The sequence below is a fragment of the Drosophila obscura genome, unplaced genomic scaffold, assembly GCF_018151105.1.
Source record: "Drosophila obscura isolate BZ-5 IFL unplaced genomic scaffold, ASM1815110v1 contig_186, whole genome shotgun sequence".
NCBI lineage: Eukaryota > Metazoa > Arthropoda > Insecta > Diptera > Drosophilidae > Drosophila > Drosophila obscura.
Window position 1 is genome coordinate 7,393,955 of NW_024542774.1, and position 26,059 is coordinate 7,420,013.

General features: G+C 45.3%; 3 protein-coding genes across 3 annotated transcripts in view; all 3 read right to left on the reverse strand.

The window, feature by feature from the left end:
- LOC111073842 overlaps positions 1-23,599 on the reverse strand; it is a 28,866-nt gene extending 5,267 nt beyond the window's left edge. The window contains exon 1 of the mRNA XM_041593300.1: positions 23,290-23,599. Coding sequence (XP_041449234.1) covers positions 23,290-23,367 — 78 coding nt within the window. The 5' untranslated portion in view covers positions 23,368-23,599. The remainder of the gene's footprint in view (positions 1-23,289) is intronic.
- LOC111079373 lies at positions 13,059-13,833 on the reverse strand. The gene is made up of 3 exons (XM_022374539.2): positions 13,607-13,833; positions 13,429-13,543; positions 13,059-13,341 (listed from the first exon to the last, which is right to left on the reverse strand). Exons 1-3 carry the CDS (start codon positions 13,695-13,697, stop codon positions 13,194-13,196), a joined length of 354 nt encoding a protein of 117 aa, XP_022230231.1. The 5' UTR covers positions 13,698-13,833; the 3' UTR covers positions 13,059-13,193.
- Positions 23,600-25,366: 1,767 nt separating the features above from the next.
- Positions 25,367-25,900, reverse strand: LOC111079374. The gene is made up of 2 exons (XM_022374540.2): positions 25,674-25,900; positions 25,367-25,599 (listed from the first exon to the last, which is right to left on the reverse strand). The coding sequence occupies exons 1-2, from the start codon at positions 25,880-25,882 to the stop codon at positions 25,491-25,493; spliced, it is 318 nt and encodes a 105-aa protein (XP_022230232.2). The 5' UTR covers positions 25,883-25,900; the 3' UTR covers positions 25,367-25,490.
- Between the last annotated feature and the right edge of the window lie 159 nt (positions 25,901-26,059).

Below are 26,059 nucleotides of genomic sequence, written 5' to 3' on the forward strand. Positions count from 1 at the left end.
GATGGGCGTGGCATGGCCCACACACACTCTCACATGCTCACAAAATGCCAATGAACGACACCTTTTTGGACTGTTCAGCCTTTTACTTCCGATTGGCATTGCTTCCTGCTTGTCCACCAAAAAATAAACAAATGCAACCGATGAAGCTGGACGTTGACAAACTCACGCACGTTGCTCTTGTTGTTGTTGCCGCTGCACATCCATATATGGCTGTGGCGCGCCAGTTTGGGCACTTGCCCCAGCCTTGCTACAGTTTCCGAATTTCCCATTTCCCTGAAACTGCCGATACAGATCTCCGAAGTTGATCGAAATTTATGATTTCATTATACGCGCATCAAAAGCAATTTCCCACTGAAGGTCATACGCAACGGTTGGGTTGGCCCCAATCGGCGGTAACACAAAAGACTCTGGGCACGAACCTCTCATGCAATTTGTGTCCATAACAAAGCCCACAGCTGCATGAGTTATGTCTTTGCTATAAAGTCACAACCAAGTGACATTTGCATAGACATTTGTCTATCGTTGCCCCAAGCAAATGGTCATCCATAGCACCTCGTTAATATGGCCAGCGAATACCAACAAATCATTTAACGATCGTATAATGAGACGCATTGGCGCCTGGGGTCGCTTACAGTCAGCTTACTGTCGAGGAAATGCAGACGGGGCAAAACTGGTTCCCTTCCAAGTTCGCTGACCCAGAGAGCCCTCCGCTGCGACTAGGGAGATAACCAGGAAATCTGTCACTCCGGGGCGAGATCTTCGAACGACCTGCACTTCGATTAGCTGCTAACCGTCTGCAGCAAACTTTGAGCGAGTGAGCGAATGGGGGATGGGATGGGGATGGGGTCTGGCTTCAGTCAGTCGGTCAACTGCAGTCACGCCTGCCAATTGACTGGAACATGCAAACGAACTGCGACGCGGATTGCATAATTATACAACTTTCAGCGTCTGCGCCACTGCAGCAGCAGCAGAGGCCCACAACTCCACACTTGTGCCAATCACTTTCATTTCCGTTTTTTTCATTTTCTTAAAACTAGAAATATTAAATACAGCGCCGAACAGCTGCAGTCTAGAGATTCCTCTCAAAGTCGCTAGTGGCGCCTCTACCATATTTTTAAAATTTTTTTCTTCTTCTTCAATTAGATTCACTTCACACGTACTCTAAAAACTCAGCTGGCGCCACTTTCGTTGTATGAACTGGCACATCTACACACTGTATGGTTAGTGACTTCACATTATTGTGACGACTCTAGCGTCCAATTGTGGAACTATTCCTTATCTACATGTAGCTCATGCAAATCAACCAAGTGGCGGCTGCTGGTAATTATAAAATTCAGATATAGGTGGCGCCAAAAATAAATGTACTACAGCGGCCGCCACTTTGCCAAACGTTTTATATCAAATTTGAAATTTCTTCCTTCTGCCATCCATAAATACACAAAAAAAAACAGAACATATTGATTACATTTCAAAAAATTACTCTCTTATTATTAAATGTGAAAATATTATTCAAATATTAACACTATTAGTGCTGCCGGTCCCACTGTTGACTCACCCAGCAGCAATGGTAATGCAAACAGAATGCGAGCATGGAAATTGAATGGGACCGGACCGCGTGGACGCCCATCGGGGATTGGGTGTGTCCTGTCGCCGCAGCGAAGCGAAAAGTTCAACAGGCTGCTCCACTAAATCAACAAAAACAAAACCGCAGAACCCCGATAAGCGCCGCACCACCAAGGGGTGGTCTTCAGCTCAGCCCACCACCCCTCCACTCAGCGGATAATACAGGCAGGGGCCGGGGTGGTTGCAAGGTTCAGACAGGAAGCCAAGTGACCCGCATAGGACCGACGCTGGGACGACATACCAGCAAAACAAACAAATGGCTCACATTAAAATGAACGGCAACGGAAATATTAGCGAAAATGTTGAAAATTTGTGTACAGCAGAGAGCAGCAATACGGACACGGACCCAGATCCGTATACAGTGGTGGAGTGGAGTGGATAGGAGTGGAGTGGGCAGAGGGGAGGGGAGGGGCTGAAGTTGGAACCCTGGGGACACTTAACAGGCTTCGTCGCTGGCGTCGTTTGTTGCTATTTGGCCAGGCCAAACAAACGGAGATGGGAGGCGACTGGATGTGGAATGGGTGGGATTGGGTGTTTGGGTGAGTGTTGGAGCCGCCAGTCTTAGCAAGTGGTTGGGTTGGCTTGGGGTGGTTGCAGTCCTAAAAATGGATATGGGTTGACAACTGGCAGTTGTAGCTATCCTTGTTGGGCCTCCTGTAGTCTCCCGGCGAATGCACATTGAACATGCAAGGAAAGGCAGCCGTTGTGATTAGGGGCGGTTCCCCTCTCCAGCCGTCGCTAACTGAAAAACTGTGTTCGAAATTAGCTTTCTTGAGAACAGGGGAAGCAGTGGGAGACCCGAAACTATGTCAACGTTTTGGGCCCTGGACTAAATTGGGCGCGGGAAGGAACACGAGCAGCTAGCCCGCCTGCTCGGATCGTTTAAATAAAGCTGCGATTGGCGCTGCTGTTGTCATGCAACTCGAATGACGGCCGTAGTCATGTCATGGGCAAATCGACATTCATGGCTTTATCAATCGGAATAACAGATACAATCTGCCTATTAAGGCTACTTGCCCTGCCCTGCCCTGGCCTGGCCTGGCCTGGCATGCCATAAACTGTCTGCTGTGAAACTCTGGGGGAGTAGGGGGAGTAGACCAACCCATTGTAACCCTTTATATTACTTTGTACAATCTAGATGGGAATTATGTACATGTTTGTGGGAGCATATAAATCGTTATCAAGTTCATTACTTGCTGATTCCATAAATAATTCCCTTGACAACGGGTAGAAGTAGTCACCGCAACAGCATACAGAGAACTATCCCAACTTCAAGAGGCTACTGATGTGCAGATAATATGGATAATGTTAAGGGTAAAATAAACCACTAAACGTATTGAAATTATAGCATTTCAGCTGCTGTGCTTTCTGCTCAAGTGGTTGCCCCTCGCTATTTGTTCCCGGCCGATTCACTTGGCAGTTAAAGTTTATCTACACTCATTTGCCGTGCTTTTGTTTTGTCTACCCATAAACCTACTTTACGGTCCGAAAACCAATTCAACTTAAAACAAAATCAGTTCGCTGCCTTTTGTTTGCCACATTAATTCTGTTATTTCATTGTTCCGAAGATCTTTTAATAGTTTCCTTAACACACGAGTGGAATGCAAAGGCCATACAACAACAAAATTAGTAACAGAATTAAATAAATACCAAAAATATTTAAAGCATAAACATAAAATGGAAATGGAAATTGAAATAATAAATGCCCACCAGAAAATTCACATAAATCAGTTGACAAATGACAAATTGTTGTTGCTGTTTTTTGTTGTTTGTTGTTTGTGGTGACAAGTTTTTCTCAACGGGAAAATGGAATGCCAGATTGCGAAATATTCTCAGCAGAGTTCACTTAATTGAGAACTGAAGAACTATGTACCTCTGCATGCTATAGCAGCCGAAGGAGCTTCTCAACCTGAGGCTCCCACACACTCCATGAGGCATTTCTTGTCTGTTGGGCTGCATGGCACACCACACCACACCCTCGGGTCACAAAAAATGCACCAAGCTCTGACTTAACAGCTGTTCTCCATGTGATTGATGGATCCGCGCAGTCTCACCTCATTTGAGGGGTGGAATGGTATCGATCCCTATCCACACCATGCGGACATGGTATCCATCCACGATGGCCGCCTCCATGGTATGAATTTGTTGCTGCCACTGCCACTGCCACTGCTGCGGATGATGATGTTGCCTGTTTGTGTTTGTCTGATCTGCGATGGTTTCTATTTTTGAAACAACAAACAAATTATGAGAATGAGAGTGAAAATGGGCGGACACGAAGCGAACCGAAGGGGGCCGAGAGCACACGTTTCCCATAGACATAGACAGGGCCATATATCGTGGCATCTATAGAGATCGCCTAAGTATTTTGTGATTTTTCTTAATCATCATAAATTTGAGTTAGTTTCAGCCCCAAACAGGGACAGAAAGATCTGGCTAGATCCACAGGAGAGGCAAAGAAAGAGAAGGAGAGAGAGAAAAACTTTTGGCAGTTGGACAAGAACTTTCCCGTCGACGGAAACATCAATAAATTAGAAATGTTTAACTCAGCATTGTTGGGTGGGTGGTTGGTGACGATGACGATGATCAGCAGCAGCGGGGAAGAAGGTGGATTCGGTGGGGGTGGGGAGGGGCAGAGCATAGCGGGAGCCCACAACTTATTGTCTGCGCGTTGTGCTGTCGTTTGGGGCAGAGGAATTTCTGGATGTCTCAATGCGTTGCCGGTTGCCATAATTCGAAGCATTTAATGGCCGTCTTCGTCTTCTTCCTCGCTCAGCTGCCCTGAGGTGTGTGAGCCGTCCGGAGCGGGTGGGCGGGCAGAGCATTGAGAGGGTGGCATGACAGGGCAGAGGGATGATTTCGCGGATGATTCACGGATGCTGCGCAGCAGAAAGAACCCCCCGCCAAGGGGTTGCTAAATTGCCGAAAAACATTTCAAAATGGAGTCCCGTATATAGAAACCATTTTGTTAGGATTTCCATGTGCTGCTTTAGCCATCTTTCGGGGGGTAACTACAGGAATAGGGCTGCCCATCCTTATGGGGCTTAAGCATGTGGGCCAACTTGTATGCATCACTTCGCAACGTCATCGCATTCAGAGTGTGGGCCACACACCGCGCCCAGACGCCCCCCAACAACGCCCTGTCCCTGCCCGCTGCCCGCCGCTGCCAATTAACGTAATTAAATGATGCGTAGCATGGAGTCGGAGTAGAGCAACCAGCACTTGGAGTACTCTACTCCACTCTGCAGTGCCCAGACCACCACCAGCGCACCCATGTCCGTGTCTGCACGTCCTGTCGCACTGTACTGTGTGTACTGTGTATCTTATCCTTCTGGTTAATTAATTCGGGACGACATGGAATTAATGTTTCAATTGGGAGTTGACAGTCCTGCGGCCACAGCAGTGTCCACAGTGTCCGTGGACTGCCGCGCGGATAATTGGAACGCAGCAAAGTCAGCGGGCCCGGGGCAGGACAGGCGGAAGCCCCACAAATGAAAGTTCCAAAAGAATATGGAAACCCGATATGTCGGGCTGCACAGAGCACAGAGCTGTCATCGACTAAACAAAGGCAGCGATTTCAATCGAAGTTTGGGCGCGAAGGCAGGCGTCTTTTCCCATAATTTCCCCAAGGATCTACCACCATAAAGGGGCAAACACATTTTCACATTTGACCCCAATTTCACTTTCATTTGGCACGCCCGCACGAAAACCACCGAAAAATTATGCTAATCAGGGGCACTTGGCAACATCCCCCGCCCGTTCTGCGGTCTCACGGCAGTCATTGGAGCAGCCGTAAGTCCCCACTTAATGACCGTTATTTGTGAGTTTTGCTCTTTGTGCAGTCGGTAATATACTCTCTCGCTCTCTCTTTGTTCCTCTGCTGCGGCTGCCTGCCTTTAATTAAACTAATTACAACATTTAACAGCTGAACAGTGCTTGGGAATGTAAGCTAAACTCGGGATAGATGGCTGCCATATACATATATAAATACATATGTACATACATACATGCATACATATGTATGTGCATATATAAGTATGATGGAAAATGGGATCTTGAGGTGCAGACTGTACTTTGTGCGTGTGTGTGTGTGTGGCACCATTCCTACTATTAATTGGTTTATACAAAATATTAATCTATAATATTAAAACGAAAATGTATAATCAATTACGAATCTTTCCCCCCTCCCCCCTTCTAAACAGGTATTAGCATAAGTACATATCGGGCAGCGCCAATCTGGGCTCAAACATCTGCAATTTCCATGCTGGCACAGGGCACGGGCACGGGGCACTGGGCACAGGGTCAACAACTTTATCCAAGGCTATGCCACATGGATGACTCTTTGGTCCTTGCCAGGAGGAGGCTCCCCCCCGAAATATGCAAAACAAAACGCGCGACAAACGAAATAAATTCAAATGCGTTTTCGGTGGATCGTAAATGTATGCCAGCACCAAAATTAATTACAGGCAATAACGTAATTCCTGCCAAGGGCTGGCTGTGCTTTTTGTGGCCAAGAGAAGCCTCTGGCGAGGGGTAGGGGCGCTGAGGGGATGGAGGTGTGGTCTGGAGACACAATGTGTTTTGCCAAAATGGAGGAAACAATGAATGCGACGCGGCAAAAGCGAAAAATACTCGTAAATGCGACATACTTTTGGGCGCTACGGCGGGCAGGTAAAACAATTGCGTGTATCTGGGCGATTAACATGATATGCGGAAATTTTTCTGTATTGCAACAAGCACAACAACACAAACAAATGCAAATACTCGTAAATGTTGATGAACCCCCCTCCAGTTGTGGTCTGCGCAGGCGCCAGCACCGCCATACCCCACAGAGGCGGACGCCTGTCCGAGCACTCGTCATCGTTTTTACTTTTTGCGAATAAAAAAAAATTATATTGCTGGCCCAACTACCGCCTTGGGTCCTTGGCGCTGTGCGAGCGAGAGACTTCGTGCCCGGACATGCGGCAGTCTGACATTCAGTTGCCGCCGGTCGGTCCTGCTGGCTGCCAGTAACCAACCAGTAACCCAACCTTAAGTGAGCCGAAAACCAAATCCCGGTTGGAAATCCTTTTGATTCGAAGCAAATCTCTCCATAAATATCATGACAAATTCACAGCAAATTGCTGCCAAATTATGCCAGCAGCAAGGCGGATGAACGGGCCACCATTTCTCAAGAGAGATCATTCCAACAAACAATGTGACAACCCCCAAACTCACTTGCAAAATAAACTAAAATAAACCAGAAACAACGAAGAATTTTGTGCTCAAAAGAAACAAATACCAAAACCTAATCTCCGCTAATAAATTGTCAACAAAAATAATTTCAAACTTAAAATCCAACAAAAAAAAGTCATTCTTAAATAGAAACAACTTGCGGAGAACGACACACAACACATCCAATGCTAAGATGGAAAAGTCTCTTGAAGTATATCTACAATAAATGGCCATGCCGCTTCCTGCCACAGAATTCCAGCTACCAGTGGTGTGGGGCAGAGCAGGGGAAGGGGAAGGTGAGTAAGTTTTCTAATATAAATAAATTTCACATTTTCTTGTTTCACTTTTAATTTGCCTCAACTATTAAAGCCTCCGTGTGGGCGTTGTGCGTGGCGGTTCTCTTGTTGCATTTGGAAATACGCTGACATTGGGGGGTATAACGATTTTCCACAGAAGTTTGACGCGCCCAGAAAGAGTGTCCCTGTAGCCACTTTATACATAAATGCAAATAGATTTCTGTTTAGTGAGTTTCCCATCGATCTGTGAAGGGTATTCATATTTTCGGACACAGCCAGTCTCTCCCTCTCGCTCTCCTTCCCCTTGTTGTGTTTTCATTTCATAAATACCAAAAACATTTATTATCAAGTCCCAAATGTTTAATGTCTGCGTGTATTTTTAGCCCAGTTAAGACACACTAACGTGACAGGGGAAACGAACTGTTTGTGGTCGGTACAACATGCGATCAGGTGAGGCGGCAGGGGAGTGGATATCAAGCATTTGATGGCTTTCATCAAAATAAAATTGTGCAATTTTATGTATCGTATAAAATTAATTACTCTCCTGTAGATAAATTTATTATACGAGTTGACACTCACCCATCCCATCCCAACGCCATGCCCATTTCGACCCTCTATCGCCATCGAATCTATATTTATCGGCGACTGACTTGGTCCATGACTAAATCAAATGCATATCGAAGAGACATAATCTCATTAGCCTTATCTCAGTGGCATCTACATACATATAGGCAGGTTGCCCTTCCCCCCACCGTCTGCACCGCATCGAGCTCCAACAGCTGTTGAGAAAGAAAAACCCCCAACGAAATCGAACCGGTTCGGTTCGTTATCACATATCGAAGTCGAAGTCAGGTGCTTGTCTGTCTGCCAGCCCATCTGTCCATCTGTCTGTGGTCCGTGGTCCAAGAATGCATGAAACACACAAAATATTTTTACATAAAAGGCAAATCAAGAGCTATAATCAAATAAAATAAAACAGAAATCAAAAATACCAACAACCGCAGCAGCAGCAGCAGCAGCAGCAGCAAAATAAGAAAACCAAATCCCAGTCCAAATCGAAATCCAAATAGAAATAGAAAGAGAAACACTAATGTCAATAAATTAAGTCAACAAAAGTGACCAACGAAAGCGGTCCGCTATATAAAAGATTTAAAAGTATCCCCAAGAGAGAGGGAGGGAGGGAGGAAGGGATGGAGGTTGGGTAGGGATGGTAGGGGGACTTGGAAATCTAGCCGATCTCAAAATCAGAACGGGTTTTTGTCTTTCTCTCGTTCCATATTCTACTGCTAACACAGGCACAGAGACAATGAAAATTAAACCTCAATTTGGATTCAAACGGTTCGAATTCAGATTTTGTGCTCAATGTATCTGGCATCTGTAGCTGTATCTGTATCTGTATCTGTATCGGTGTTTGTTGCTTTTTGGCTTTTTCGGCTTTTTTTTCTGTCATTTACATTTGTGGTCTGCGGCACCTGGATTTCACCTGTACCAAAACGTTTTTTGTCTTTTCTTAATTTATTCTAATTGCTTCCCCGTTCGCCGAGTGGACCGAACAGATCTCGAAATGGCCGGCGAAGCAGCTGCAACACTCGCTCTGGCAGGGGTGCCGCAGCTCGATTGCTAATTTATCATATTCCCAATGCAAGTGGCTCGAACCACCTGAGAGATATTTTTGATTATTTTATATGTGTATTTGGTTGGTGGAAAACCTGCTCCAAATTGAACAGATTTCTGTTAGCTAAGCCCCGCCCCCAGATATGCAAATTCCACAGTTAAACGAGCATTGAAACTACAAATTAAATAGAACAATACCAGCAACCCAATTAGTACCCAGGCTCCTGTTGAAATGCTTTGCCGATTCGATTAGCAAGTTCTGTACCAGCTCTGTTTCCAAAGGAATTCATTTTAAATTATTTTCGACAACATCTATTTAGGTTCCAATTTAAATAGCGGACAGTGCACAGACGCACAGGTATGGAGAGTATTTTAATTGATGTTAAGTCAAATTTATTGTCACTTTTTTGTGCTGTTTGCTTGCTTCGAAATAATATTTATTTATGGGCTGTGGGGGTGGAGGAGCGCAGCACGTGCTGTAAGTGACCGTAGCACTCCCCCACTCTCTCTCGCTCGCTCTCTTTATAATTCTCTCTCTAGCCATTTTTTGTTTTGTTGTTGGTTTTTGTTAGATTTAAAAGTTATGTGTCTATGCTGAATAAATTATTATGACTTTCACGCCCCAAGGCCCCTGCGGAGTGGTGGGGTGGTGGGGGGCTGGCTGGAAGGCGTGAGCATTTACAACGTCACACACAAATGATTAATAACTTGCACGGTCATAATTCTTTTACCTCATGGCCGCACAAAAGACCCGCAGATACTCGGGACACCAGCGAGTGTACCGAGTATCGCCCCGAAAAGGCGGCCAGGCCAAGCTATTCAATATTTTCATTATTCTCATAAGTGCAAGCCCAAGCAGCCAGAAGCCAATGAACCGCAGAGCAGACCCAGTGGAGAGGAGAGGAGAGGAGAGAAGAGGCGTCGCGTCGACAACTGGTTGACAGCTGCAGTTATAGTTAGCAGCTACATCTATAGATACAGATACATCTATAGATACAGATACATGTGTATCTATAACTGTCATTTGTGTTGTTCTGTATCTTCAAGCAGCCATGGGTGCATGAAGTACCTCTGCCTCCGCCTGCCGCATATTGTGAAAGTGAAAACCCACAAGTGCCCCACCTCAGACTCCCCCCCTCCCCACAGCAACTCTGGGGTAGAAGCAAAGCTAATACGATTCGCGGGGGGACGGGGGGACGGACATAATTGAGTTAGCCAAATGCCGCAGCACAGTTTTCGAAAGTTGATGCCGAAGCGAGCCGCGAGGTCTATCAATATAATGACGATCCCATTAAAGCATTAACTATTCATTTCATATTCCAATTGGATCATATGACAATTTGTGACAATCGGCTTAATCAATTCAGACAATTAGCCCCACAAACCAAACACTGTGGGACCCCGGGCCAGGGCCATGCGGGAGGCGGGTAACTTTCTTCTTGGCGGACCACATTCGGAACGGCCTCTCATGGTTCCAATCTTTCGGACCGCAACCAATCCAATTGGAAATGGAGCTCAGGTTATGTTGCCCTCCCCCCCCAACTCCCAGCCGCAGTCCCAGCACCGAATGCAATTCAATTCAATTCAATTCGATTTCTGTGTCGTTTTATTGCTCAAGTTTCTTCCCTGTTATTGGATGGAGGTCTAACGCTGCTCCTTTGCATACGCAATTTTGCCTAAAATGCAATTGGGGCTCCATTTCTTTTATGGCACTGCAATTGCATTGCATTGAATTGAATCTTAATTATTATTGGCCACCAGAATAGAGCCCCACAGGCCAGAGAGCAGGCAAGCGGTAAAAATAACACTATAAAACCCAACCACACGCACAAACACACACACCCAAAACTTTGGACTCTGCTTGCTCCAGTGAGAGGTAGAGCAGTCCCATCCCCTGCCCCCAATTCCTAGCAACGACCTGGCCAACGACAGTGACTCGCTTAGAATTGATTACCGATTCCACTCATTTACCATAAATACAGTAGTGTGTGGCAGGGGTGTAGGGTGTCGTCTCCGTCTTGCCTATCTTTCGTATGTAAAACGCGTAGATTTGTATTCAGAAACTGACCAAGGGGCCTGCATACGCAATTTATAACGAGGCGAGGTGGGGCGCATGGAGTTGAATGGAAATGGGTCTGGTCTCCGTCTCCGTCTCCGTCGCCCCAACCCTCGATCAGCCGCCAGCTAGTGGCCCTTCCTCAGCATAGCTTCGATCAAATACAAATCTACAGAACCCAAATGGGAACAATGAGGCCAGGCCAGGCCAGACCGCTGGTCAGGGCTCTCTGTCTCATGCACCTTTCACTGCGCTGCGGGGTCCAAGCTCCATTTAAGCATTCAAACCGGTTGCTGCTGGAGTCCTTGGTGTCCCGTAAAATCCTTAACTTGCTACCAATTGCTACCACCACTTAAACATAAAACTTATATGCCTTTCGATCTCTAAGGTAGAGCACGCCCTGATTCAGTATTCAGAGTTTTGAAATGTATTTTAAAATCACTCGTCACCAAATAATTGATATGCCAACAAAGCGAGAGAGAAAGAAGGATAGACGAGAGAGAGAGAGAGAGGGTTTCAGATAGAGGGAATAGTTCAATGAAATGTTAAATGATTTCGCACTTGGATCAGTGCATTAAGGCCTGTCGTTGCATCGCATTAGGCACCAGTCAACAGTCACCAGTCACCAGGCAGCAGGCAGCAGGCAGCAACTGGGACTTGGAGTGCAAAGGTGCTCCTGCCTTCGAGGGAATCCGTTCGATTGGATGTCGCTTTTTTTTATATTTTTGTTTGTATGTATTTCCGTTCTCGGAACGGGAATGTTATGCGGCTAAGGAACCAAAAAACATTTTTGTTCATTTGCCAAGAGAGCAAGCGAAGGACGGATGGAAAGGAAGACAAGACCGACCGACCGACCCTCGGCGGCACCAACGTCGACGACAACGAGTCACATTTCAAAATTGACACTTCAAACGCTGCGTTGCCAAGTTTTCCCTTTGGTCTAGGGTATGTCAGCTATGCTATGCCAAACTGCATAGAAACTGAACTTTTTCCTCTAAATTTCTCCTACTCTTCGATTCTTTGGCTTCGTTGCCGCCTTCTGCCGCCTTTTGCCTCACCGAAAAAGACCCAAAACAATTAACGCGCAGATAACAACGCGACATAAGAGCCATTTGCTGGTGTCCGTCCCGTCCCATTCCCATCCCCCATCGAACTACTTAAATGCTTTAGTTTTCATTTCATCTGCTTCTCTGCGAGAAAAATCACAGCACACGAAGACGCAGACGCAGAAGCAGTGAAGGAAGATGGTGGCCGGGGCAGCCAGTTCAATGACCAACTCTTGGGTCGCTTTCAGCTTTCATCAATGGTTGCGCTACATTGGCCACAAGGCAGCAGCAGCAGCAACAGCAGCAACAGCAGAGACGGCAGCAACAGCAACAGCAACGGCGACAGTGGCGTTGAGGCGGTACGCTCTGATAGATACAGATACATGCTCATCAGCTTCAGCTTCAGATTCAGCTGCTTGACGTTTTTCTATGGCTTGCCATGGGAGGAAGATGAGGAGATGGAGCAGCAGGAGGAGCAGGAGGAGCAGCAGCAGCAGCAGCAGCAGCGGTCGCAGGAGAATAAATGTCACACGCAGTCGCCACATTTAGTTCAATTGCATTACAAAAGGCAGCCTCAACACAGATACAGCATACAGATACATACATTTATAAAAAGATACAAGACCAAATCAAACTAAAGCAAACTAAAGGAAATCAGTGAAAACAGCGCTGACTGCCAGCGGGCTGAGTATTCAACGGACACAGCAGCAACGGCAGCAACAGCAACACAAACAATTTCAACAGTTGACATTCTATTGAAAAGTATTTCGGAAATTGTAACGCTGAAATGTATCTGCTGCCTCGCATCTATCCCATCTCGCATCTCCCCATCTCGCATCTCCCATCTCGCATATTTGCAAACGTAGCCAAGGCGTCATCGTCATCCCATACAACAACAGAGCAAATACCTTTCGGCTTGAATCACTCACTTGCTCCGACTGGTATCTGTATCTGTATCTCGTCAATGCATGCCTATTCTAAAATACTCGTACTTGTCCCCTGTCTCTCTCGTTCTCTCTCTTTGTCTCTCTCTCTCTATACTTGGACCGACTTCTGGGCCATGTCGCACTGTCGCCTCACCGTGTAGTGAGTCATGGGCCACCGATCGAAGAATCATCCGATCTGCATCGCATCAATACTTATTCCGATAAGGATGATTGCTGCAGGACTGACAGCCTGATTTGGTGCCCAATAGATTGCCATATTTTATGATTATGCTGGATTATCGTTTAAACTGTAAAGGGTGTGCATATAATGGTTTTCTTATAAATATCAATCCTATGGCTAGTCGAGAAGCGATCCTTTCCCGGTTGGAACGATCAGATCATGAGGTTGAAGTGAAGAGTTTTACGTAACGGGACCATCGGGGCTTACTTGTTGTTCTTCTTTGGCGCAGTCTATTAATTCGACGCACGTCCAACAGCACTCGGGCCAGCGCCGAGCTGACGATATGCCAGTCCCCGCACAGTCTGCAAAATGACCAGGGATTTGGCAACTGCATATACAGAAGAGGGGTAGAGGGGAATCAGAATCAGAATCATAGATTGGAGATCGAGAGACTGGAATTTTGGGCGATACTTGCTAGTGGATCAGAGCGTCGCCTTTATTGTTTTGGCAATGCTTAACGCCGCAGGTATTCGAGTCGTCTTCCATTCCATGGACTACTATGTCGCCCTTTTCGCCCTTGCAGCCTCCCTCTGAAATAATTCAAAGACAATATTTGGAACGAAGAGAGCAAGAAAGTGTAGAAAGTGAGTTACTTGCGCCAGGTCCAAGATTTTTAAAGTGCACCAAACAGTTGCCCAGTGGCAGGAGCATGAGCCCCATTAGAATTAAGGTACAATGGTTCATTTTTGCACTTTAACTGTCGTTGCAACGAGTGGAAAGCCTTTAATGGCTCGTCCCCCAGATTGGTTGGGCCCTTTATAGTACTACGATTCCCCGCACCACCATTCGATTTGCTGGCATAAATATTCACAACTAAACATTTCACAGAAATTCTCCATAAATCGTACATGAGTTTTCCTTGAGTAATTTGACACTCGCTGCAAGTGCGAGTGCAAGTGCAAGTTGGTGGTGGCATTATTGTAATATAAAATATTTTTACCCTTTTTCAAATGGACCCCATTAGCCAGTAACTTGCCGTATGCTTTGTGGGAATTTCTTTCGGCTTTCATAGGAACGATCGGTTGCACAGCCAATTGTTTCTGAAGATAACGCAATCAAAATCGGATGACTGGCAAAGGAATGCCCGATCTATAGCTTCTGCATGCCAAAGTGAGCTTCGTTTCTGGTTTTGTGAGTAAAATCAAGTAAAACCCAAGCATATCAATAAGTTTCTGTTGTCTGGTGAACAAGAGTGGGGGAAGTGGGGGGAGAGGTGCATATGTTACATATGCAACATTTCATTTGAATTTGTCGCCCCGACTCGCAACGCAGCGCAGCGCAGCGGATGTTGTGGCAAAAGTTCAACCAGAATGCATATGGCAATATACTCGAACGGAAAACGAAAAGCAAAAGGAAACTTATGAAATGCCTGTGGCAGGCAGCCGTAGCAGCAGCATCATGAATTGGCACAATTCACAGCTAATCCAATCAGCTGTAGTGGCGGCACATCGAGAGAGACAGGAGAGAGAGCGAGCGAGAGAGAGAGATACAGAGATACAGAGCAATGTCCTGTCCAGTCTCTTCCGGTTCTCTAGGCCAGGCCAAACACCTGCATGGGACGGTTTGTTTGGGCCCAAGCCCAAACCAGAGCCAGTCAGCCAGTCCGGTTCGAGCCGCAGTCTCGCAGTCTCCGCTGCAGTTGCACTCTGATTGTGAGCCTGTCAGGCGTGTATTAATTTCTGGATATGCGCATGTGTTTGTGCAACAAGTTGCTGTTGCTGTTGCAGTTATTCTTTTTTTTTTTTTTGTTTTGCGTTTTTTTCTTTAATATGCAGATTGTGTCGCGCTGACTTTAATACTTTGCAACGTCGTCGATCATTTCGCTTTATGCCATTGCCAGTGCCAGTGCCAGTGTGTGTGTGTGTGTGTGTGCGAGATGGAGAGAAAGAAACAAGCATGTTGTACATGTCGCCCGTCTTGTAAAACCTGCAACACATGCAACATGCAGCAGCAGCAGCAGAAATGCTGTGCGGGCAGGGGGGTGTAGAGCCAGGCCAGCCGGAGCAACCGTGGAACGGCGCTTCCTTCCACACCGAAGAGCGCAAAAATTTCACTTGGCCACAATTTTAATTAAAATTTAAAAAAATCCCCAAAAGCAAGCGGCGGCCAACCGAAGCCGCCATACACTTTCCGAATGGTGGGGATTTTATTGCTCCTGTGCCGTCTGCTAGGCGCTGTGAGGGTATGCTGCCGATTCGCCTTGGCACTGCTTGACGTTTCCGTGGCGCGAATAAATTGCACAAAATAAAAATAAAACCATGTAACGGTGTTAATGTAAGATGACGGCAAACAAAAATAAACGAATAAGAGACGCAAAAATAAGAGCGATGCAAAAACGCTTTTGGCGGTGACTGTCTAGTGATGGCAGTTCGCGTGCCGATGCCTATCGAGAAATTATCTGCATGTGGGACAAGACAGTCAAAGGACATTTAAGGACAGCGATAGGCAACCGTTATCATTGGTCATTGGTATCGATATCGATTGGCCAAGCTTCCATCACTAATAGCAAGAGAGCGGCCTTCCAGCTTCCAGATTTCAGCTGCCTGCTCCAGTCCATCTATGTGTGTGTGTGTGTGTACTTTTTTTGTGTGGCAAGTTTGAGTTACGCTTTACAGGATTTTACAGATTGCAAACATTAATTTTCATACATTGCCAGGCACACAAGTATCGGGCCGGGGAGGGTCTTTCAAGACCCGCTACGCTACAAACCACACACCACTGGCCCCCTCCCACCCATTCCGTTAGTTCTTCGGTTTTGCTTCTGCCTTGCCTTGGTATGCTGGAATTATGTACGGGGCGTGGCAATCGAAACATGTGCAGTTATGTTATACAGCGTCGCTCCACCGCGTCACCGCACTCCCGCTCTCTATCCCTCTGCGAGCTGAGCTGAGCTCCCTTCCCGGCCGGCGGCTTCTCCTTATCGCTGATTGCGGTGGGGCTCAGGCTCAAAATGCTGACAATCCGACCCGAAATGTCCCAAACAAAAAATATATATCAGCGCTTTCTTACATAATTGTAGCAACAACAATGAAGAAAAAATACAACAAGAACCCCAAATGAGAAAATCGTTTAAAAATGCAAATGGCCCGCACATCGACAGAAAGCAGAAAGCGATACACACATGTACACATATGTACATATGTATGTATGTACGAGTATGTATTCAAATCAGTCCATGGGTCGGTCGGTCGGTCGCCTTGGTTTCTGTGGTTCTGTGTCGTTTCCTGGCGCTGCATTTGTCAAACGCCGCGGAATTAATGAACCGCAACAGCACCGCCGATTTGTATCTAATGGAGACCGAAACAACAACCAGACCGATCAGCCCTGGCAACAACACAATCCCACAAATTGTAGCCAGAACTCATGTTTAGAGCGGCGGACCTTAGCACGTGTGAAATATTTTCACATGGCACTTCATTTATTTCGTTGGACTGCGACTTCGGCTTCGGCTTCGACTCGGAGCTGGGGCTGGCTCCAGGTGTGTGTGTGTGGGGTGTGTGTGTGTGTTTGTTGGTCACCTTCTGCTCTGGTTGGGGACGCGTCCATAAATTTCCTTATTTTCTGCTTTGGTGCATTTGTTACGTTCGTTAGGCACGCAGTTTGCCATCTCCTTCGCACACCCTCTGTACCGTCCCACGGCTCACTCGTCTCTGTGTATCGTATTCAATTTGTTTGGCGATTTTTGACAGCCAGCGGGGGCCCCCAACATACATTCATAAATATATCTAATAACTTTCTGGTCTGTGGGGTGTTTATGTATCGATTCAATTCCAATACGCGGAGCTATGCCAAGAATGCCATGCGATTTTCCGCATATAATTTATATTCCACACTGATACAAGTGAACACAAAAAGAGGATAGGTTGCCCACACACAAGTATGGGTTTATGCGAGGGATTTACTCGACAGATCATGACAATTGACTGCGCATGAACTTCGTCCACAGCTTTGTCCCCACGTGGCGGCTGTCGATCATCGTACATGGAGAACATGTTTACATACATATATTGTCATAGAGAACCTACATACATATACATATATGTACATATATATGTGCCAACTATCTTGGTGTCTATCTCTGGCGAGCAGCACGACTTCAAGATAACCCAATGACTCTTTGCTAAGTCTTTCCAAAGGGAGTATTTATCACCCGAGCACAGTCGCACACACACAAACATGCACAATGGTCCAATGGGCTCTGCAATCAATTCGAGAACTGTCACTTTGACACTTGAATGTTCTGTTTCAGTTTCAGTTTCTCCTCCCTCTCTATTACCATTACTTGACCCTCTTATCCCCACCGTCTGTCTGCATGCTTTATCGCTGCTGTGCCGAATGTCGTAGACAACACGTCTGTAGCCCATTTATCGGATGGCTACAAAGTATTACGAGTATACCTATATATGTATACATATGTATATGTATATATTTATCATACAATAAATGCCATTTTATCGCTCTTCAGGGCTCCCCACCAGACTTTCTTGTCTTTCTCATCGCACTATGGGCAAATATTTGTTCATTTGTTTGTTTGTTTGTTTGTTGCCTGTGGCAGAAGTACCCAACTATTTGTGTACACTTTGTAGGTGGCTCTTATTTCTGCTGTCAACGTCGTCGTCATCATCGTCATCGGTGGCACCTCACGATGGATGGTAGTAGTTGGTGTCTGGCGGTAGAAAAACAAAAAGACAACTCTGGTAGCCGACATGCCCCGTTCTGTCCTGTCACATTATTCCCGAAAGCTGTCAACAAAAAAAAAGAGAGAAGAAACAACAGAAAATGTCACACCTCTGGGTGGTTCGGGTGACACCTTTTGACACTTGCCCAAAGTGCATCAATGGCAAACACAGAACACACAGGAAATGTGCTACTTCTGGCAATGGATTCTCCTTAAACATTTCGGAACAACCTAGAACCATGTATTTCCGTTCCCCCCATCCCATTCAATGCATCACAGTCAGAACGAAAGTTTGTATACGTCTGACTACAAAAATAGATTAGAAAGTATATCCCCCCGGTCGTTTCAATCTGTCAAATTTGGTGCTCTCTTGCTTAATAGCGAAGCAATGAGTGCTCTCACTTTCATTGCTATCTGCTTTATTATATTATGAAATTATCATTATCAAACCTTGTCTTTAGAAAATTTCATCAATTTATTTTGTAAAAGTTAAATTTGCAATTTTCTAATGTTTAATGCCTGTTGGAAAATCCAATAATTATTGTGATTATCTCTGCTGCAAGCTGATCTTGATTGAGATTGATTGCTCCAGATCCAAATAAAATGTTTAGCCCAATCCACAGCTGAAGTAAAGTGCACTTTCCCATCTGCTTCTTTGCTGAAATTCAAGTTCTGTTTGTAGATATCATATTATGGGGATTATGAGAAGAATTTGCTGGGTAGCAAAGTGGATGTTCCCCCCACCATTCATTCCTCCTTGTACATATGTACATACATATATCCGCTAGTATATCCAATAACCGTAGAGCGGCACCCAAATGCCTTTAATATTTATTATGACAGGGTGGATATGCATATTGTTATTGGTACTGAGACGGGGGTCTGTTCTGTTCTGTTCTGTGCTGTGCTGTGCTACGATGATGACTCAATTGACGGACAATGGACAACTTTCCAGTGAAGGAATTAAACTCGAAAAATAGCATATCAAGTTGTCCCCATTCATTCAGTCAGGGCCCAAGAAATCAGCTGATCTTGGCAGTTTCTGTGCTTACGTTATGGGGTATATTTATACATATGTATATATGCATATGTACATATGTATATTACGATATATGTATGGTGACAAATGTATCATATAGCACTAGCCCGGCACTCCACTCGACGATCATTGTGGTCACTGATATTCACACTCGCATATACACATACAGATATTCCCCCACATACATATGTATCTATGTGTATATGGAACTTATCTTATGTATTGTACATATAAATAGGTATTATATTTTGGTCTGAGAATGTTTGTGGGAAACACTTGCTGGCCGGCTGCGGAAGTATCGATTCCGTTACTGGAGAACCTTCTAAATATGAGTTTCCTGGAAGTTTTATTTAAATTTGTTGCAGTTACGGTTATATCATGGCAGGAATATCATCTGGAATTCTCAAAACGGACACAGTCCAAGTACATTTTGTTGCCATTCCACATAGTGGGAAGGGAGTGGGAGGGGCAGGGACTGACCAACGGGGCAAGTGGTAGAACAAATTCTCATTAACTAAATAAACTTATGATGGATGGAATATACAAATGACGGCCATTAATTGCACACTCACGCAAAACAAGTTTCCCAGATCTGTCTGTCTGTCTGACTGTCTGCCTGGGCGAATCATTTAGCAAATTAAATTTGCATTTCACAATGTTTTGCCACGAGTATGAAGAAGCGATAGAAGCGATGCAATGTACGGAAAGCCTCTGCATACATATTTACACGAGGGTGATTCAGGCGTGCACGGAAATATTTGAAATTTGTGAGAATTAAAGAGAGTAACGGATTTACCAGGAATTTGATTTGCCTACTCATGCGATCTTGCAGGGGTTTTGCCAAAACTTCCACACTAACCATTTCTTATTGGGAAAAAGCAAATAATTCCCTAGAGACACTCGCTTGAGACCCCTCCTAGTGGCCGACAGTGCAAGTGAATGTCGCTGCGGCGGCACGCATTTCTAAAGATGTGATGTGCGAGTGTCGGAGGCGAATCGAACCGCTCTGAAATGCTTTTATAATGAGTTAATAAGCAATCCCCGAGAGCACCTGTTGCCAGCGACGATAGCTACGCTAGCGACGACGACGAGAGCAAACTGCCAAGTAATTAAGAGATTTCCCTGGACCCCCAGCCTCAGAGCGATTCGATTGGATTGCATTGCATTCGTTTGGATTGGCCCAGATGCACTCGGTTCCAGTATCAGCTTTGTGGCTTTGCTTTCTCATACCCTTTCAGAGGGTATTGCTACTGCACCCAAACTGTATAACAGATGCGAGTGTCTAGCAACTGCCATGGGATCAATGGATGTGCAAGGGTATCAATAGCTTCGGATCCTCAAGCTAGTCGCTGATACTCGATTTGTTTTTGTGCCATTTTAATTGCTAATCCAATCGATTTATTATTCTGTGTTCGTCTAAGTAATTTATTAACTATTACATTTTGTTTCGATTCTTGCTACGCTCAGTGCATACAGCAGCACCACCTGCTGCCCCACTCTCTTGCTGCCTCTCTGCTGTCCGTTGGAAGGGTGTGCAAGTGGCGCCAATTGACGTCGACGGCGAGGCGGAAAATGTTTTCAAAACGAATTAGCGACAAAGGGAAGCTTTTGCGGTTTTCTCTGTTACATTTTTACCCCATTTGATTTTATAATTGATTGACTATGAGTGGGGCAAAACAGCATAGGTGGATATGTATGAATATATCCGCAGTAATAAGTAGAGTATATCTTGTGAAAAGCTCAACTACTTCAGGGAACGGGGGAGAGTGGCAAATCTTTGCTGCAAATTCTCCACTAATTTCAGTTCCAGCGCAGCTGACTCTTGGAGCTCCCTCCTGCCAGATGATGGCAGGCCTATATAAAAAATGATCCAACAAACGTGTCCCAGACAGCTGAAATTTGTTTGCTGTCGAAAATATTACAATTTTCATTTGTAAGTTTTTCGCCACGCACAAACAAAATCCCAAAAATATAAGAAACATGAAAATAAATTGGCTCGGCATCGCAGCCGAAACATGGATACATGGATGCACAGAGATACACAAATACAGATACAGACACACAGAACAGTGAGGGCCCAGAGTCATGCTGGCAGATACTTTTTAGCCACTTTGACTAAAGCAATAACATTAGCACTTGGCTGGCGCTGTTTTTGCCACAAAACTATTTCTGGCACCTTACAAGAACAAGCACAAGAACAAAAAACAAATACAATTACTACATACATATGTACAACCAAAAAGCTCAAAAAACTGAAGAAAAAAAAACAGTTGAGTATCTTTTTGGGGAAAGGCAGGAGGCAGAACACTAAAATTGCAAAGCATACAATTTTGAACTTGGCACAAGGGATGGATGGGCTGATGGCAATGCGAAAGACGAAAGCCGCCAAGGAACGGGACAAAGTCTAAATGGATTGTTCTCTGGTTGGAGAGGCATACATATGTATGTACATACACATGTACATCAATATGTAGATGGCTAGGATGGATGTATGTCAGAGGCAGGCTCTTTGTCGCAGAGTACGGGAGTGCAGAAACTGCGTCTGGTCTGCCAGTGCGTTCTGTTCTGCATCTGCAAATACTCGTACAACAGATACGAGCACGAGTGCATGTCTGTAGTAAGTGTGGTACGGTACGGTACGGTCAATGCACAGACGGAGACGACCAGACAAATATTTGTTTGCTTTTGTTTTGTTGCCTCTGCAAATGGTTGGAAGTGGGTGTGGATATGGGGGTGGAGGGTGGAGGTGGTGGTGGTGGTGGAGGCCTGACCACGTCACATCACCCAGCCGGTCGGTCGGTCCTCATCGTCGTCGTCATCCATATGGCAAAACTATTTTTAAAAATGTTTTAATTATTTGCTGGCATATTCCTTAAAGCGTTGACTAGTCGGCGGCGTCTCCGTCTGCTGGTCTGGGGGGGGGCATGGGGCATGGTGGGGCATTGCATTGCCAGAATGTGCAACAACTTTAGAGGTTTTCTCTGTTTTAGTACATTTTGGCGTGGGCTTTGGTTTTTTTTTACTTTTATTCTCTCTGTGCAAAGTACATTAAGTGTGAAGTTTTCTCCCAATAGAAATATTATTGTCGCGTCGCGCCTAATGTGTCGCAGCTTGCATGTAATTTTCTCTTTTGTCACCAACCCGCCAACACTCGCCCTCCCGTCCCTTACATTCCCGTGCATTCCCGTACACAAAATTGCTTGGAGATCAGATCTCCCAACCACGCCAGCAGCTGCATCGCAGTCAACTGTAAAGAGAGAGAGGAGTGTGAATATTGGAACTGGAACGCTCTCCCGTCGCAGCGCGGCGCTCTGGGAATTCCTCAACTGTTATACAGTAAGCTTGCAAAGCTGCCATGCGACATTTTGGACAGCAAATTCAATGCTTTATCCGTAACCAACGATCATCGTTCTGTAGAGCAAGTCAAACATCGATTCTATCGGCCAGCGACAATGGAAACGCCAAGTACAAGTGGTCGTGGTCGTGCCCCTGCTGCGGCTATGGTACAATGCATTTTCTATTTATTTAACCGTCAGCAGGCAGCCCAGACTTGAGACGGCCAACAAAACCGCAAGCATGCTCGCTTTACAGGCTTCTTTTTACCCGTAGACAAGACGCCCAATGAAGCGAGAAAAATTACTGTTTGTTAAGTGAGTTTGTCAACATGAGGCGTGTGCGCATCGCAGAGCCAAAGCCATAGCCATAGCCATAGCTGCAAAAGAGAGACAGAGTCAAAGACCGAGATAGAGACACAGGCAGACAGATGGAGAGATACAAACAAGTATCATTAACGCAATGCCCAAACCGTTAGAGAGAGAGACATTCGAGTTTGGGCTGAGAGTCGGAGCTGGAGTTGGAGCTGGAGCTGGTGGCATCTTTACCCGGAAGCCGACTTCAAAAACTCCATAACTCCGAGTATTTTTCTGCAGAAGTTTTCTTTGGCTTGGTTTGGCTTGGCTTGGCTGTGAATAGGCGGGGTACGGTGCCTTTGCAATGTATGTAATTGAATACCTGGCATGGACATTTTTACCCGGCATATACACTAGCATTAGCCAGAGCCTCTTCATTGCCCCTTGATGTATGTTTTGTTCGCTCATAGTCTGCCATGTGCTATTACTACTAAATTGTGGTACTATCAATATTTGATACGAATATGCTGCTGCCTAAAATGGTGCAGTTTCCCTTAGCATGGATCTGAAAGGGTATCTGAGCACTCGGCTCGCGAGACTGTCTCTCCTTTTGAATACTGTTCTCGTTTGGGTTCTTGTTCTGTCTAAAAATGGTACTGGGACCCCATCATAGACATCTCGCGTACAGAACCCAGCACAGCGGGCGCAACGCCAAGTCAAGGCTTCTGCTCCAATGGCCACTGACCACTGGTCACTGGACCCTGGACATACATATTGTCAGCAATTACTCATTTATGGCCAGCCAGCGGCATTTCTCGCTCTCGGCCCCATGCGTGTGTCCTTTTGCGGCCACTTATTAAAGCATTTCAGTGGGTATAACGCTTCTGATCACAGAAGCAAACATCTCCCAGAGCCATAAGGTTTACTTACGTATAATTTTCGCATGTTTTTGTAGAGAGCCTCCAATCCGTAAGGCACAGATCGGATCAGTATGGCATATGCTGGCATGGGAACAATCCAACTGCAAGGGTATTAAAAGCGTCGGCCTTCACACCATCCCTTCCAACTTATTGGTTCATGTAATAGTTAATAGTTGGTTCCCCCATCTCTGGGTTGCATTGAATTGATGCATAAGTTTTGTTCCCTTTGGTTAAAGGCTTCTGCTTTCTATATAGTAAAACAATTACAGGTAATTAAAAATCGTATCATTTGAGGGCAGTCGATCCACTTTAACCACGTATTAACAAGATCTTACTTTAACAATAAGCCCGCAATCAAGCAGGAAATATAGCCCTCAAGTTGAAATCAATTTCCGTCGAATTTTCCGTTTCCCGTGACATAGATCGACTAAATTATGTCTTTTTAGTCGTCTAAAACTAGCCCCATTTGTTTCGATTAAATGGGTCCCGTCCACACAAATCATACGAGTATGTACATTGTACATATGTACATACATATGTATTTACAATATGCACGGAACCGTAGTGTAGATTTGAACTTTACTCCCGATTAAAGCTAATCAGGCCCATGTCATAGTCTATTATTTTGACAGTCGATAGTGGGGGTTCGTAAGGGCTCACATATCTGAACTTTGACATACAATCTCTCGCAGCAACAGTTGCCTTATCGCTGGTGCTGCTCCTGCTGCTGTCTACGCTAAGCTAGAGCTTGGTCTTGGCCTGTGCCTATGCCTGTGCCTGCTGCTGTGGCTGATAAGCAGATTTCAATTTTCAAAACCAGTAATCACAAATCGATGTTCTATTTTAATAAGGGCATTAAAAATACATACAACAGACACACGAAGAATGTGACAGAGAGAGGCAGGCAGGCAGGCAGGCAGGCAGTCAGTCGATAATCAGTTCAGCGAGAACATTTTCTTTGGGGTGGCCACGTGGGGTTATCGGTCTCCCAAATGCGAGTACACCCAATGCAAGTGAATGTTATTTCATATTTCATTTTTCAAAACGTTTATGTGCCATTTGACACAGTTGCAGAGGCTCTGAAATACACTCACACAACGTAATCGACCGGAGAGACTCGAGAGTGTGATGGCGGCGATGTGACCACGCTATCAGTCGGTCAGCTCTATACAGTGGAACCTTCTAATCGGGTACAGTTCCCCCTCCCCAGCACAGCACAGCACAGCACAGCACAGCACTGACAGTACGAGTATGTATGATGGTCAGGTTCTGGGCGCATGAATCCCACAGGGCAATCGAGTGAAATCTATTCTTGAACCCCGCTGAACTTTGAGCTACAAAATGCAATGGCTATAGTAAATAATGGAATCTATTAAGAAGAGTCTAGAAGAGTGCAGAGGGGAGATCTGGGTTCAGGAAGTTCGCTGAATATAAAGATCTCGATCTCTCTTGAAGCTTTTGCTGTTACACAAGAATATTCAGTGGGTTTCATAAAGCAAATAAAGCCATATATCCATTACTCCAATTTACTGCCCTATCCTCCAAGTAGAAGCAACTTTCCCCGTCCCTTTGTTCATGTTATCCTCCCCCTTCTTTTCATTTAACTTTTAACATTTTGACATTTCGCTTTCGCGATGGCCGACTGAGAATTGGCTTTGTTCCCGCTCGTCTCTTAAATGGCGCCCCCAAGAACTATTCTCTATTTTGCTCACTGGTCCATCCGTCCGTCCGTCTTTGTATCTCTGTCCATGTCCACCTCTGTCTAGCCGTCAGTTCTAGCCGGCGCGCGGTTCGCTTTTAGTTTTAGCATTTACTTGTGGCATAGTTCGCATTTTTGTAGCCAGCAGCTCGCAGCTCTATGTACGTACGTATGTACATATATACTTATTGGTATGTTTTTAGCCGTATTCTATATGTTGTATTCTGTGTATTCTGTGCTCTTTTTGTTATGGCTGTACGAGGGCTGTAAATGCCGCGTGCTCATCACTTTGCAGACACTTTAGAATGCAGCAGCCTGCATCTGTGAGATACAACGCTCTCAGAGCACAAAAACAGATACACACACATAGACAGAAAGATAGATAGATTCGAATGCTTTTAGCAATGGGTTTTAACTACTTTTCACACCAATGTTAATTCATTTATGTTGCTATACAGCTTTGGCTGTTATACCCTTAATATACAGATAGATAGATAGATCTATATGCGAGTTTATTCGCATTTTTTATACTTGACACATCTCCAACAACAATCAGGATAATCTTCATCCGTTTTTACGCCAGTTTCGTCGCACTTCATGAACGTGGCTGGCAGCTGGCAACTAAGGAATTAAAGAGAATTTCCATATTGAATTGGTTATTCAACGGGTTCACAACGGGAGGTAGAGATACTTACTAATGAATCAGGGTGTCGCCATCCGCGGTCATGCAGTATATAATGCCACAAAAGTCTGCGTGCTGAATGTATTCGCCCTTTTTAATAGCACCATCAGGGTGTACGCAGGACTCTTCTTCAGCATCGCCAGGAAATTTTTGGTAGTGAACCAACGCATTCGCTCCGACTGCGAGCAACAACAGAATGAGGTTGCTGCGCAGGATAACCATGATGACAGACAGCTAACACCACTCGCCAAACACTGGCTTTTATAGACCATATTCAAGTAAGCTGCAGCAGGTGGAAGAGAACCTGTGATTCAAATGAAAACTGTGACTTCTCGGTACCACGCAATGGGTTTCCGTTCCGTTCACCCATAATCCTGCGACAGCTTTCTTCGTGCGAAT

Bases quoted from the DNA above. Each gene is read 5' to 3' on its own strand.
- LOC111079373 (XM_022374539.2), bottom strand. From the start codon at position 13,697: ATGAACCATTGTACCTTAATTCTAATGGGGCTCATGCTCCTGCCACTG. The intron at 13,544-13,606 runs GTAACTCACTTT...GAATTATTTCAG, and splicing joins AAATCTTGGACCTGGCGCAA to AGGGAGGCTGCAAGGGCGAA. The intron at 13,342-13,428 runs GCAAGTATCGCC...CTGTATATGCAG, and splicing joins GGCGACGCTCTGATCCACTA to TTGCCAAATCCCTGGTCATT.
- LOC111079374 (XM_022374540.2), bottom strand. From the start codon at position 25,882: ATGGTTATCCTGCGCAGCAACCTCATTCTGTTGTTGCTCGCAGTCGGA. The intron at 25,600-25,673 runs GTAAGTATCTCT...TTAATTCCTTAG, and splicing joins GGCGACACCCTGATTCATTA to TTGCCAGCTGCCAGCCACGT.